General features: G+C 37.6%; 1 protein-coding gene across 4 annotated transcripts in view; it reads right to left on the bottom strand.

Annotated features, from left to right (window-relative positions):
• TASP1 (taspase 1) overlaps window positions 1-16,301 on the bottom strand; it is a 77,232-nt gene that overhangs the window by 36,753 nt on the left and 24,178 nt on the right. For all 4 annotated transcript variants that reach the window (XM_038131872.1, XM_038131873.1, XM_038131871.1 and 1 more), the window contains exons 8-10: window positions 8,870-8,976; window positions 2,346-2,465; window positions 1,293-1,371 (exon numbers count right to left, since the gene is read on the bottom strand). In XM_038131872.1, the coding sequence (XP_037987800.1) occupies window positions 1,293-1,371; window positions 2,346-2,465; window positions 8,870-8,976 (306 nt within the window). The remainder of the gene's footprint in view (window positions 1-1,292; window positions 1,372-2,345; window positions 2,466-8,869; window positions 8,977-16,301) is intronic.

Genomic DNA, 16,301 nt, shown 5'->3' with positions numbered 1-16,301 from the left:
CAAACAAATCTCTAATATTGGACTTGTGCTCAATAATTCATTAAAACATGATCCCAAATACTTAAATAGATTTGGTAACACCAGTAAGCATTTATTAAACTAAAATCAATACGAGTAAAAATGTCTCCTGACACTCCTGTGTTCAGTAAAACCATCCCGAGTAAGCACCAAAAAGGACATCTGCTTTTACTGACATCAAACTTAAGGGTGAACATCTACATCAATTTTCAACAGTGCAAGACAGACGTGACAACAAGGGAAATAAAAGCAGTACAGGATATTCCTGATGCTCTTCAGCCTCTATCAAATTAGAACTCTGCAATCTGTCACCTTGCTCCCCCCACTAGTTCTGTAGCAGGACTCCAACTCTGCACTGCCCATGGGATACAGCTGACATGACCTAAATCTGAACTCTGCAGGTTTTCTTCACCTCTCCCTGTACTGGATGCTGATAACTCTGACCCCTGAGCAGTGGGCAATACCATACATTTTGCAAGCTGACATAAGCACTTAGAAAAAAGAGTTACAAGGAGTTTTTCTGATTGAGGCTGTTCATACAACTAGGGGGAGGAAAAAAATAAAAGCAACTCCTACATAACTTCACCTTAAGACTTTTGTGCTCTGCAAGGCATCACATGAACACAATACTTTTGTGTGTTGAGGAGCCTGAGCCTTCCAAAGAGAACTGAAGCTCTCCTAATTCTTACATCATTTTCACAATTGCTGAATAAATATTTCCTGATACACTTATTCCAGTATTTTGGTTTTGCCTTTTCCCTTTCCTTTCAGAAGGAAAAGAGAGATGAAGAAAAAATTCACTTAAATACTCCTCTGAAATAGTAATTTAATATTTTTCAGGGAAAAACGCTGCATGTAGCATTTTTGTATCCAAAGGACCCTCTGATTATCTCAGCCCTTTACACAAGGATTCCATTCCCAGAGGTTTTCTGCATTCAATACAATACTGGGCTAATAAGCACTTCTTCACAGGAGGACAGGTTCCCTAATACTCAACAAATACAGCACATCCTTTCAGTGCAATACAAAACAGCATAAAAATTCCCATGATTGCTAATTAACTAAAAAGGGCAACATAAGCAACCAACAAGAGATCAATTCATGGATTTTAATACAATATTGACACTAATAAATGATACAAATTAAATGATACAAATAAATAAATTATACAAATTTAGAATATAGTCTGGAAATTATGTTGGTATTTTAAATTTGCAAACTATTTACAGAGAAAGATAGCAACTTCATTAAATATTTATAAAAGTAGTAAATACCTGAAGTACTCACAGCAGTGGAATAAGGGTTATGAGCTCCTGTATTTTCAGCCCAGCAGCCACAGCCATAAAGAGCTGCCTATGGAAAGAAGCACATTGATCATAAATTTTAAGTGTGTGAAATTTTTGCTTTATTCCCTTTCCTTAAAAAAAATTAACATACAAAACCTCAAACCAACAACAATAACAAAAAAAGAAACCCAAGAAAAATCCAAGTATTAGTGCAAAAGATGAACAAGAATATCATAACCATGCTGCAATTCCACTCCATTTTGCTACATCCTTTTACTATTCTTGAGATCTGAGTGCTTGTCATAGATACAGTATTCTAGCCCAGCTTAACAGAAAATGAGGGTAAAGATATAACCCTGTTCTTATAAAGTCTCTTTCACTCTGCTATTCAAAAAACAGCCAAACAAAAAATGTTAACTACATTTCAGAAGAGAACTGCTTTTTGGACAGTGGAAAATGTCAATGAAAAATACAGCTGTACAGCATTGCAGTACAAAATTTCTGATGCACCTCAAAGTCCCCTAACAACAATAAGGTGACACATCATAAATATATTATTATTAATAATAAATAGAACTATACATAATTTATAAACATAATCATAGTTATATATAACACATCATAAATACCTGATATGTTCTTTTAGTACTTTTGTCACTTTCTTCAATTCACAAAATAATTTAAAAATTAATTAGGACAGCTTCCCTAAATATTGAGAGAACTCTTATTTTAAGACTCTAAGCATTTAAGAGACCATTTAAAGACATATTTAAGCCCAAGAAATTAACTTACTGATATCTCTGTCAAAAGGTAACTAACTACAGAACATCTTACCTGTCAGTGTTTTATTACACTGATGGAGGACACTAAAAACACTTGCACATCAATGCAGTGAAAATGCCTTCAGCATTTAACAGGAAGGAAGGGAGAACAGAAATTTGCTGTCACAGCTCTTGCTTGACACCACACCTGCTTGTGACACTGAACAATCACTCCCAACAAAAAAAAAAAAAAAAAAAAAAGTAAAAGTACAATGATCACCTGACCAACTCTTCCAGGATGCTTCAGTGCTAAACCTCCACTGGAGACAGCAGCAGCCACATTTCCTTCTTGGTCAACAACAACTGCACCAACTGTATCCAAGGTTCCTGAGTCATTCTCCTGCAGGACACACAAACAGAAAAAAATCCTAGCAAAAATAGTATATTAAAGTCAGATCATACTCCTTAGGAGTGTGCAAGTGAGAGCCTAGCAACCAAATGGATTTGTTATCATGCACTTGTACTCACCGCCTTAAATCTTCCCAAAATGCTGCTCTGCCTCAGACAGGACCTTAATAAAACTTCTGCAGTAACAAGAAGGTAATAAACATCTCAGAACTAAGCCAATGCTTAGATCACCTGCTTTTACTCACACAAGTGCCAGAAGTCATTTTTTCTTAGTGGTTGCCACTTGTCCACTAAGAAATGATTCAGCAACTGATGCCACATCAAAAGACCTTTCCTAAAAGGCCCAAAAAAAGCATTTGCAGAGGCTGTGACCTTTGAAGATGTGTGATTTAAAAAAAATGAAATTAAAAAAAAAAAAATCAAAACAACAACAACCAACCCCCCCCAATAAAACCAAACCAACAAAGCACCACCAAAAAAAAAAAACCAAGCAGCTGTTTACCATGTAAAGAGAAAATACTGATATTCTGAGTAAGAAAATAAATAGAAGCCTCAAGAAAAAAAATCTCCCCTAGGACAGATTGTTTCTGCCAGACTTGTTCTCAGCTCAGGAATCTTTAGTGAGTAAAGCAATTTTACCCTTTGTTCCTGTAACTAGAGGGTAACTAGAAAAGTGTCCTTACTTCCATGACTTCTGAGGTAGATTTACTCCCCCTAGGAGCAGGGGTCTTCCTTCATGTCCTTCCCCCATTCCTTAATGCACCACATTAGGTCCCTCTTAGAGAAGGAAGAGTTTTCCCCTCACTGCCTAGGCTTGGCCTAGATTCCCCTCTCTGCAGAACCCAGGGCAAGGCACTCAGACCTCATGCTCCACCACACACACAGCATGCAGTGTACAGAAAACAAACCAAATAAAAAGAATTGATCCATCATCCATCACATACTCCAGAGATGCACACTGGTGCTGCACAAGCCTCAAGCCTCTTACATAGACTTACCCAGGGAAATAATGCCAAAGGTTATTAAGTTTTTCATATAAATGTGAATTTTCTGGACTAGAATTTAGAGGGAGAAATTAAGAAAAAAAAAAAAACAAAAACAAACCAAACCACCTAAGTATTCAACTTCAAATTATCAAGCTCCCATCATCAATTAAAATTCCCTTGGGCATACTGTGTCACTTATCAAGCATGGTTTCTAGCACTGTAATGCTGATGATACTCTGGCCACATTTAATTTAAGAGCTAACACTTGGGCAGTCTCAAAAGAAAGAATATGCAGTACAGTGCTATCACGTTCTACAGTACTTTTCAAGCAACTGGAACTCCTAGGCAGGAGTTTCATCCTTGGCTTTCACCCAGAGGAACAGGAAGTTTCTCCTCTGCACCTACACCTAGATCTTCCCTGGCAAGTTCTGCACTCAGATGCTGGCACTGACCATACTCAGTGTTTAAACAAATGGACAGATGTCCCAGCAATAAAGCAGATAACTGTTTAAAGATAGAGAAGGGTGAGAAGCTGGAGATCCATGGTTTCACCTGGTACTGGGAAGAAGGATAAATTGAAAAACAGAGGAAGGATGGATCAGGGAGGGTAGGAAAAGTAGAAGCAAAAGGAGTTTTGATGATGGGAGCAAAGGGGATAAGAAAAGAGCCAGCTCCCTTCTGAGTTCTAAAGATGAAAGAAAATTAAGGAACCCTTTTTTAACATCTCATGTGCAAATGTGTTTTTTAACTCCCAGGACTCCCAGACACAGCCTGGCCTAAAACAAATCCAGTTCAAACAATACTACTCAGTGGATTGAAAAGACCTTAACCAGCAGAGCAGGCTGCTCATGGGACGTGAAGATTCCCATCCTTGGAGGTTTCCAAGACCAGACCAAATAAAGCTGTTCCCTACATGAATTCTATTATGATTTTTCTGTTGAGAAGAACTACTATGATACAGGTGCTGCTATCTACCCCGTGCCCTCTTTTATCAAAGGAAATTATACCCACAACAAAAAATGTAATTAATAGACAGCTACAGATATAAAAATCTAGCTTATCAAAGTTCATTTAAATGAGGCAGCTCTGAGGCTGGACATCTTTCCTAAGGGAAGCATTGCTAAGGGAAGGTTGAGTTGGCCCACACAACCTTCTGAAGGAAATCTGTATCTCTGAGGCAAAGGAATTCTGTATTTTTCTTCTCAGTAGTACAGGTTTGGGGCAGGGGGAAACAGGACTGGTTTGTGATCAAAAAAAAGTCACTGATAAATAGGTGATGCTGTATTTATCCTTATTCAGCAAACTGAAAACCAGTGATGTTCCACATCCAATGGGAAAAATACATTGTCAGCATCTTCTACATACATGAACTGTACTGGCAACCCTGATTTCTGGACCAGTAAATAAAGAGCTCATCACAATTGAACAAAGGAACTTTCTGTACATCTCCCTAGAGAAAAGCATCATGTGCCTGAGGAGTCACTGCAAGACTGCACCTGCTGAGAAGACTTCCAGAGTCACACATTTCATCTCTTCAAATCACACGGATGTTGAAAAGCAGAGGATCCTGTCAAGCTAGTGTCAGGACAATAAAAACAAGAATGATAAATACTACCATTCACAAAGTCTAAAATAAGACCAAACTTTATATAGGTCCCAACAGGGACTAAACAAGATCCAGTTTCCTTGTCCTTACCTTTCTATTGATTGATTTACTTAGCTACCTAAATTTGAAAATTTTGCAGGTTCCAAAGGAAACTTGGTGGTATCTGTTACCAAATTCTGTACCTGAGTTCAGCTACTAAATGATATTTGTCCACTGCAAAAGCAGTTTGGGGGTTTTAACAATGCAGTATTGCAACCTAAATATAATCTATTATGTAGTTAATATTTTGCAGGGAAAAACCTGAAAGTCAGTGTTACAAGTCAGACCTCATATTACTTAATTTGCACCTTGCAACAAGAAAGGGAATTAGTTTATTAAACCATGGTCCAAATACTCAGATTTTGCTAAGAACATGCACACAAAACTGAAAGATGCTCGCCTCCACAAATGCAGAGTTCTATCAAGTATTTTTAAAAAATCCTCCTTCCCTCCTGCACACAAAAAATATTCATCACTACAAGACCCTAAGGAAGCAATTAACAGATCAGGAGAGCTCTACCCAGTGCCCACTGAAAGATTCTACACACGGGGCCTTTTCCTCTCCACTTGAGATAGTTTTGAAATGCCATGGAAAGTAATTACCACTAAATCTCATCTCTGAACATAACTGACAAAACACAAAATTAATCAGATTGAAGCAACTAGCATTTATATGCTATTACCCAACTGTCTAATTATACAAAGCTTGATGAACAATCCCAGCCTTCCCAGTTTAACAGTTGTCTGGTGTGTAAAAAAGAACATTTTGTTTGAACTTCATGTGCAAGATGAGGAAATTATTCCATACCGTATTTCCATAGATAAAGCCAAAACAAAACAACAAAACTTAACTAGAATGGGTGAAAATTATTTTGGTTTCTTTTCCCGTATTAAACGGATTTTGAAGCATACTTTGGAAAACTGTAAGGTTTTATTTTCAAAGACCATTTGCACACAAATGTGAGATGGAACATTTCTTTCTTTTTTAAGGAAATTTCCAAACTGCAAGACTAAATAAGAGACATTAGGGTTGCCATAGTTGACTGCTATACTTACAATTACCTGCACATAGACAAAAATATTTTCTAAATATGTTCAGTCTTAATACAGTAACAGAAGCACATGGAACTGTTGATTCTACATATAATTCCAACTGGTGTACACAAATGCCAGTACCTATGTTGAACTAGATAAAAACCAAGCCAGTTTTAATAAAACTCAACTTAAATAATGTTATTTATAGAGTTAAATAACTAGGCTATAAAATACTAACTTACAAACACCAATCTGTTCCAAAAAAAATCATGTGTACTAGAGGTTCTTGGTGTCACTTAATCAAACCAAGAAGAGGACAACTTTTTACAGATATGCTGAGATCACTTGTAAAAGTTTGTAAAAGCAAAAGACAAAGTAAAATTAGGGCTTCTAGCCAAACTCTGCTAAGCTATTTTCAATGACAATTTCCTCTGGTAAAAGACAGACTAACAGTAAGCAGACAAATATTTACTCCTGATATTTACTGGTGCTTATGGGGAGAATTTGAGAATAGCATCTGGCTGAATGAACACAACATAGACACCCCCCATGAGAATGCTTAGTTAATTTTTGTTTGTGTGTGAATTATTTCTTAGCTATGTGTATCAGCAAGACTCTGAAACTTAAAAAAGACTAAACTTTTACACCTTCAAAATTTGGTGAAGTTATTAATGGATCTTCCTGTATGCAAATGCATAACCCTCTGCAAATGCTACATTGGGTGAACAAAGAAAAATACAGAAAAAAATCCATTTATCAGGAAATAAAACTCCTTTAGTAAGTTACACTGCCAAGTTTTTCCATACAAACTTTGACAAATTTAAACAGCCTCATTCTTTTTAAGGTTGGTATCATCACATTTTTATTGAAAACTAATTTTTAAACCTGTATTTTTCTTTTTAGCTGGCGATATTTATCAGTAGCTCAAACCTTCAAGTAATTTCAGTCTGTTTTGTCACAATAGTGTCTCTTCACGCTGGCCTATCCCATTCAACTCCACCTCTGTTAGCATCCTTTCTACCTTGCTCTCCCCACAGCCTGCAGCACTGACAGGCACACATCTCAGCTGCAGCCCAGAGCTGAAGTGGGTGAGTCAAACCAGATAATAAAACAGCTCTGAAGTCCTGCTGAAAAGAATGGTCTGCAGCTCCAGAGCAGCACAGCTGATAAAAAAGTTACAGGAGTATTTATCAATAGAAATAACTTTGACAAGAGGATTAACTTCTAATTACTCAAGTATTTAAATCGTTTTAAACCAGTTATTTTAAAACCTTTTATAACAGCACAGCTTTGAGAGTATGAGTTTTAGGGCAACAAATCACACGCCTCATTCTTGCTAAATGACCCTTTTCTACTGGTTTGGGGAGATAAATTCTAAAAGAAAAAAAAAAGTAGAATATGATTTTTCATTTCTATTTCATCTGGAAAACCTTACTTCCTGTAAGGCTGCAATTATCCTTCACTCTGTGGATAGCACGAGAATTCCATATTGAGAGCATGGGTTGGCTTTCATCCCTGCTCCATGGACAGGATGTGCCCAGACAGCTGGCAAAACCAGTTGTTACTGGATTACTCACCAGGGAGAAGAGCTCTGTCTGATCACCTCCTTTACCTACCCCCACTGGCCTTTGGGAATCTCCCACAAGCTCTGCACAGGACTCTGGAGCCCTTGAAATTTCAAATTGCAGGTTGGTAAGCTCATGCATTGGCATATCTTTCAAGCATTGACCTGCCCCTTATTACAAGAACAGCAATACTGCACAGGGACCCTTCCTCTCCCCAGGAACACTTTTACACTCCCACTTTCACAAGGGGGTAACTGAAATCCTGTGAACAGGAAAAGCTCCAAAATGAACAACTAACTTCCAGGGCTCCCCCATCCTTTATGTCTTCACAAGTCTTAAATCCTCAAAAAAATAAAAATTAGTACCCTGCTAGAGAAAACATCTTATCTAAGAACACAGATATAAATTGCCTAATTTATCACTGTTTGCCTTTGCAGACTACAGAAAATACACTTTTGCTAACAATTCCCTGGGATTTATACCTCATTTATATCAATATATGTAACTATGCAGGGGTCAGACAGCTCAGCAAAGCAAAGAGAAATGGCCAATCCAAAGGCCCACAGGCCCCAAATAAAGCATAGGCATTTAATTTAATGATCTATACTTTGATACTCAACATTAAATACAAATACTACGAATGACATTTTCACGGATTACCAAAGCTCTACATTTAAACTAAGAATGAGGGGAACAGGAATCCCTGGTAGTTTTGTAGCACAGGTAATATGGGCCAGGTCAATGCCAGATGCATGCACAGATGCACATGTTTACCTACCTGGTATTTCAAATTTCACCAGTTCCAGCTCCATAATGCAGTGTGCTCAGGAGACATTAAAAAGTGGGAAACAGTGACAGAGATCCCAAACTAAAGAAAATGTTTTGGTAAATAATTATCTGTTTGTATTCAATTTGTCGTATTTCCAGTTCAAAATGAGCAAAATATTTTTCTTAGCAGAAACAAGATATAAAGTGATGGTTGGTTTTCAAATAGCAAGGCAGAAAGTTTTAACTGCACTAAGTTTTCATTACATCATCTAAACATTAAGATGGACAAGGAGAACAGGCTTCTGAGGCTACATCAGTCTTATCACAGAAGACATGAAGTTTAGTAGCAATCAGCTGTGAGTGTAGGACGACACAAGAATTTGAAACAAGAGCTAACCTTTTCATTTGATTGTCTTCTTTTCTTTAGTTGAATGAGATCTGTTTCCACCTTTTCGGCCAACTCCAGCTTCCTCTTGTTCCTCTTAAAAGCTGCTAAACTAAACCCTATAAAAATAGTTCAAAAGCATGTAACTAAGTAAAATTTACTTATTTTAAGCAAATATTGATAAGTCGACATTTTGAAGGACACATCCCCCATTTCTTTACTGATGCAAAAAGCCTCAATAAAAAGCCAAAAACTAAGTATTCAAGTGTTAGTACAAGTTGTTCACATCTTTTCCTAAGTTTAAAAGTTCTACCAGTGTTCAGCAACAGTGGTGAGTAAAATATCTGGTAGAAACACAGCATGAACACATGGAAGCTGGTCTAAACATCTTTGGCAATGAAGCAGCACTGCACAGAAGAGAACAGAATAAGTGGCTTGTGTTAAAATTGTTTTTGACTGCTGACAAGTAAATAGATACCATGTGAGCTCATTCTGATAGCCATAAAATTAGGTTACTATTTTATTACCTTAATCACATATCTGTATGTTTACCCATATATTTAAAGCCACACACAAGTTCTAGCAGTAGTTTATGCTCCATAATCCAACTCAGTCTAAAGACCACCTAGGTCTCAAGAAGACAAACATCTACTTTCCACATCTAAGCCCTACATTCAGAAAGGAAGCGCTCTCTAAAGTGGACTAAAAATTAAAATTGTTATGCTTAAGAGACCAAAATGACATGTTCCCATTTTAGAAGTTTCATTTCATGAACAAATTGCAGATATTGACATATTTAGTTTAAATTAGTTTTGATTCAATATCATCCCCAGGCTGTTTTAACATCCTCTGTAAAATGTAAAGAGGTGGGGAGAAAATGTCTTTTGTCACTTGTTTAACCACACCAAATCAAGCTGTCGGGAGAACAGAGCCATTTGAATCTTACTTACACAAGTCACAAATTCAATGGAAACTCAAAAGCACAGGTTTTTCTATAAACTTCAAAAAATGTCATTTTAAATGACATTCTGAACCTAGTTACATCACTATTATTCAGAAGACTGGAGCAGCTACATGAAATCTAGTAATAAACTCAATATTGCAGAGCCAATGGAACCCAGAGCTTTCATTTACAATTCTCACAAAGTACGCAGACAGTGAGCATTTTACTTTGAAACTTCACACAAGTGTCAAATTCACCTAGTGAACTCTCTTTTAATCATTTTTAAAATATATAAAACTGGACCTTATTTTACACACAGTTAGTTATAGTTAGTTCAAGTATATAAATCAAAAAGTAGTGAGAAAGCTGGCATTTCTCTCCAAAAACCTAATGAATACCAGTTCTTTAAAAATGTAAACCCACATTAATCAGCCATCACCAAGAAAGGAATTCATCCTACTATATAGAGCTGATTAATGCAGCTACTTAGGACAACATTTCTACGTTTGAAATGAGGATGAAGAGGTAAAACCTGAATACTTGATAAGAGAGAGCAGAATCATTTTAGTCAAGTACTACTTGGCAGTGGGGAGAAACAAACTAAAAATCTCTCACAGATCATGAACTTTGTAAACAGAAGTGCCCCAAAATAAACTTAGCTAGCACATTTTAAGAGAATTTTTAAACAAGAGAACTTTAAGTTGACACAAGTTCACCAAGCACAGCAAACACCTATTTCCAGAACCATTTTGGGGTGAATAAGAATGGTGTTGGCCTTGATAGTCCTCAAAAGCAGGCATTACACAGGGATAAACATGCCTAAGCCTGTCTGCTGCTGCCACTGCCTCCTGCCAAGCTGGAAAAAACATGGACCTAGAGAGGCAAAAGGGTGCAGGAGCCCACACATGCAAACCTGAACAGGTTCCTTGTACTTCAGAGCCAAATGTCAGCAGTGTCCTGAAACCTTCTGCAGTATTTGCATGTTCACCAGCTCAAACACATGCACCAAGATCCCATCGAATGCACACAACACATGGACTAGCTCCAGGCTGCCCTGCCAGCTGCATGGAGTGCTGCTATATGGCCTCTCAGCATCTCCACTCCACCTATACCTTGGTAGCACATTTATCCTGCCATTTTTCCACAACACACTAAATTCTCCAAGCTTTAGAGATGTTTCATTCACTTAAGACAGCAAACTCTAGCTAAGAAATTAATTTGCAGAGGTTACCCTGTGCTTTAAGATAGTTTGTCTTTTCAAAACAGAAAAAAAACCCTGAAGACTTACTCTGAAAGATCTGCTAACAGTAACTTCTTATCTGCATTGTTAATTCAAAGTGGTATCAGTAAGTTGTGAAAAACAGGACAGAAAAAACCATCATTATGAGCAAAGGAATACACATCTCTTGGGCCATGTCAGACAGACAGATGAAGACCCCTTTCTAGCAGCATTTAATGATGTAGGTTGGAGGGGATATTAGGAGGTTGTGGAGTCCAACCTCCAAAAAAACCCAAATCCAATTTAAAAGGATTTGTCAGATTCTGAGTATTTTCAACAATGGAGATGTCACAACTCCTCTGAGCCTCTGCATTAATATTTGATCAACCTCAGATTTAAATAAATGAGGTATTCATTCATACTCTTCATTTTGTTCAGTTTATCACAAAACATCACACCTTTCATACCTGTGAGGGAAAGTCAGTCTAGTCAGACACCCCCTAGAAAGGAAATTCTTGTTCTCAGGCTACACTGAACTTCAGAATAGTTATTAGGATGAACTTTTAGATGAAAGGTGAAGATTTTGTTTTAGCAAGGACTCGTGAATAACAGCCTTACATTATTTAAGGAAAATAATTACTAGCAGTAATTGTCAATTCCTCTTAGCAGGATAAGCCAGCTAATACGTCCAAAGTGACCAAATTTCCATGAAATAAAGGACCAGGTTACAACTCAAAACCTGGCAATTTTTTCCTCTGATAGTTTTAGGTCCAACCTCAGTAAAAAAATAAAATGTCTTGACTCTTACTTGAATCTTAAATTTGTTTTTTTCCTCCCCAGAATAAGGGAATAAAGACTAAAGCAAGTGACAGGCTGCCTGCCCTCAGTTTTATTCCTGCCTTTGTGATGTTCTATCTATGTAAAACCACTATAAATGCCATTAAAATGAACAGTACTCTCACTGCTTCATCTTGGTCTACTAGTGACAAAAGAAACTGAGGAACACAAGCAAGCTCCAAACTACACACATGAAAGATGAAAATATAGTTTTCTGAGAACACCCTCTAAGTTTGGTCCTTGACAAAGAACACATTAAAACATCAAATTAAAACATTCCACGAACTAAAATACAATCCAGGATTCAAACATGCTTGGTTAACAACACACACACAACATGGAAAAACAACCCACAGAAAATTTATTTTGCAAATAGGTGCTACAGACAGGAAGAAAACACCTATACACAATTTGAGTTCACAGGTCACATTAAATCCAAAACAAAACCTCAACTTTGTGGTGCAAGGACACTACAAAATTTCATTTGTCCTTAATGACAGTATAAAAACCACTCTCACCTTCTCCAACCAGACAGTGCATTCCAAGCTTGAGAAAAGGAAAGGGTCACAACACAGTGATGAAGACAGGCATGTTTTCCTAAAACAAATGCAATATAGCTACATCAGCCTGATGTTGCCTGGGTGAAGGAGGAAGAGAAGAGCAAGAGAAGCAAAGCTTACTGCCTGGGGAGAAAGCCAGGAAGAGGGGTAAGGGAGCTGATGGAATTTTAGCTAGAAAAAGTTTTGGATCACAGCCCAGGGGTACTATTGTTGAAATCTATGAAAAGGTATTTAGTGAATGCCCTTTGATTTTGCTCAAGAATTTAAAAATTTAGATATAATTCAAGCAAGTACTTTCAGAAAAAATCCCTGGCAATTACTACCCTACCCAGTAACAGAATGTGCACTCCACATCATGCTTAGAAGAATTGAGTCTTGGGACCCACAGAGTACAACCAGCCCATCTCTTCTGCTCCCTCATTTATGCACCTACTGGCATAAATACAATCAACTCTGAGCTGCTGGGAGAAGAAGGAAAAAAAAAGAAAAAAAGCCCCATAGCTTTACAAAATTACTGTTCATGTTTAAAAGTCATTTCTCAGGCCTCATCCAGACTGAAGACTCAATGGGTGACAACTGTAGCACACCAGAACCATTACAAAGCATTAGAAATAAATCCAACCTCATTTACAGTATTTACCACACATCCCTGCCTCGCAGCATGGGGTGCCTCTTCTAGAACAAATAATCTTCAAGGACCTGGAAACACCTTCCTAATCATCCACATTCTCCCTTCAGCCCCCAAGGTACCAACACGAGCAGCCCACATGGACTCTGCAATTTGGGTGCAACTGTGCCAGACAGGGGAAGCTCTGGTGGAATTCCTGGTCACAGCAGAGGTGTGACAAGTGTGGGGGTTTGCCTGGGACAAGGTTCAGTGGCTGAGCACAGAACAGTGGAAGAAGCTCCTGCCCAATACCACATGCCTGCAGGAGAGGGTGGTATCAGAACATGCACTTGATAATATTTATCTGTAAATGCAGAGGAAGAACCTCAAAGGCTCATCTTGTTCAAAGCTAAGACTGCTGTAGATATTCAAAAGGTTCTGATGTTCCTGGATACCCTGCTGAGAAAAGGCCACAAGATCTCCATTACATAATTAACTAGCCCAAGATTCATCTCCTAAATTATTACTGCTAGACAATAAATACATCTTTTTTACATGCTTTTTTCATCATTATCACCACCTAACAAGGAGATGAGAAAGTAATTTTCAGCAAGCAGGTCAGAGGAAGAGATCATTAGTCCCTGACTAATGATGAAGAGATTCATCTGTGCCACTTGTTTGCCATAAAACTTCCCCATCCTTTACTCACCTCCCATACTCTGATAATTCCCTTAACTCCTTTAACCATTATACTATGCACAAGTAAAAATCTAATCAAAAATCTTGACAGCTCTATCAGATAATGACACAATGACTAAGTAAATGAAACACAACTGTATTCCCCATTCTACACAGCTCTTCAGAAGTTTTTCTCAGTTGCCTTTCACAGCCCACTAGAAATGATTCAGAGAGCACAGGCATATGAAAAGCAGACTCGTCCTATACATGGAGCCCTTGAAACTACTGAATTAAACATACTGAATTAAATACTACACTAATACAACCTTTTCATCTGTTAAATAATGGTACAATTGATATATATCTACTTGTTAATTCTAGCCCTATGCACCTTAAACAGCCCTGCAGACGAGAGGCTGTTTATCAGAATACACTGTTAATTTCTTGCCCAAAGTTAATGCAAAACATTTCTACTACAAAGTCCTTGTTTCCTTAAAATCCCCATGCTTTTATAAGCCACATGTATTCACTTATTTATTTTCAGCCAGGTTGAAAATTTGGAAAATGGCTATGTGAACAACTATATTTTCAAACAGAGGAAGGAAATAGAAATTTTTAGCACCAGTAAATAACAAATCAAGTTCAGGACAATATTCAAACCTTCCTGGTTAGAGTGGTGGAAAAGGAAGATGGGAACACAGACCCCAAATACCAACTTTCAATCACACACATTACAAATTATTATGCAACTAAATATTATGCAACCTATAAATGTTCAGCAATTATTGTTTAAAATCAAACTATAAATTGAAAATACTAGAAAAATCCCAAGATTATTTTAAAATCTTTGCAGTAGAGATAGAGCTCTGACCAATCATATAGCACCCCCTGGCAGACAGTGCTTAGAGTCAGCTGGCAGAAGCTTTCTGCAATTTATCTTTCTATGCCATATTAAAAGAGAATGCAACTATTGGAGAAGAGAATTAAAAAGGAATATACCAACAAATTAGTTAACCCACAGGAATTCAAATGATCTTGCGAAGAATTCTGTTGAGCAGTTGCTAAAATAAATGACACAAATTAAAACAGAAAGATGAAAATAAATTTCTTTTTAACAAAGCTATTTTAAATGACAGATTAACACCACTTAGGCTCATGTTGGGACTAAAAGACTACTAGAGATAGTTTCCATGTTGCCATACTTCGACAGAAACAGCAAAATTAATGGGGGGGAAAAGGCACCTAAAAGCATATTAAAAAATAACCTATCTCTCAGAGCACTACTCTACAGCTCTGTTCTTTACAACACAAACTCAGGGTAAACTGCTGCTGGACACAGCATTTCTTACTACTTCCTGCAAGAAATCTTGTTTTTCATCAAGCAGCCTTTCCTGAGCCTGGAAGATTTTCATTCAAAGTATCTTCTGGGCACTTTGGCCCAACCTTTTTCCTGGGTAACTTACAGCCATTCTCCTGGCGGTACTCAGCTGCTCAGATTTCAGAACAAAAAGTGACCCTACAATACTGTCTCCAAATCCAGGGAAGATTTACATCATGTATTCAGATTAACCAAGCTTCCTAAGCAAATCCCCAGAACCCTTGAGTTTCTCTCCAAATCTTTCATCCTCCCCTTAAAAACAAAGGAAACATGGTCTGAGCCATGCCTGAAATTCACAGCACAGTCCCAGCAATACAGCAAGTGATTTTCTTAATACAATAATAATGAATATAATCATGACAGAACTGGGAGAGAGGTGAGATTTGGGGTTTTGGAGGAGAGGCAGGCAGTACTGGTGGTCAGGGAGACATACAGTGTCACTAGAAATAGCACAGTCTGCACTACACTCATCCAGAAAAGATTCTCCCTCATTAAAGAATCCAAGCAGCCATAAGATAAACAGGAATTTCCTTGCATGCACGCAGTTAGTTTAAAAAAAAGCAACAAAGTACAAGTAAAGCAATGGTCTGTTACAAGTAGAATTTCAAACCAACCCACAGCAGCCCCGAGTCCGTTGAACAAGATGTGATTTTACTGGTAACACAAAGTTATTCAAGGTAGTTGGAGAATTTGACTGAAGAAGGATTCTGAGTAGGTAGGATTCTGACAATGAAGTAGCAGCTTTTATTCAGCAAGTCTCAAAATAATGACAATGAGGTAACTCATAGTTGTAAAGGTTTTTGCAGGTGCTGGAAACTAATATGGGTTCAAAAGGAAACAAAAATTTCATGTCAGAAAACGCCACTGTTTACTTTCCATGTATGCAGAAGTCACTAACAAATTTAGTGACTCCAGAATTTAGAGTCTGGAACAATATAAGGGATAGGGGAAGGGAAGCAAATACTTGCTCTGTTCTTATATCCTTCCTCAAGCATCTTATTTATGGCTGCTCTTGAACTGCAGTTGACAAATTATGTGGGTCCACTGCTGCTATTTTTGTTCTTATATAACATTATTCACTGAGGTGCTTACAGTCACTTCCACATTGTCAGAGTTACAAGTTTGCTGCATCAGCAGGTGCCTTCCTTCTCTTTCCCTTTGAAGAATTAACATCGCAAGCAAATGCAAGATGTTCTCTTACACCATGGTATCTTTGTCAAAG

The sequence above is a fragment of the Motacilla alba genome, chromosome 3 (assembly GCF_015832195.1).
Source record: "Motacilla alba alba isolate MOTALB_02 chromosome 3, Motacilla_alba_V1.0_pri, whole genome shotgun sequence".
NCBI lineage: Eukaryota > Metazoa > Chordata > Aves > Passeriformes > Motacillidae > Motacilla > Motacilla alba.
Note: the sequence above shows the minus strand (reverse complement) of the source record. Positions and strands in the feature narration are given on the sequence as shown.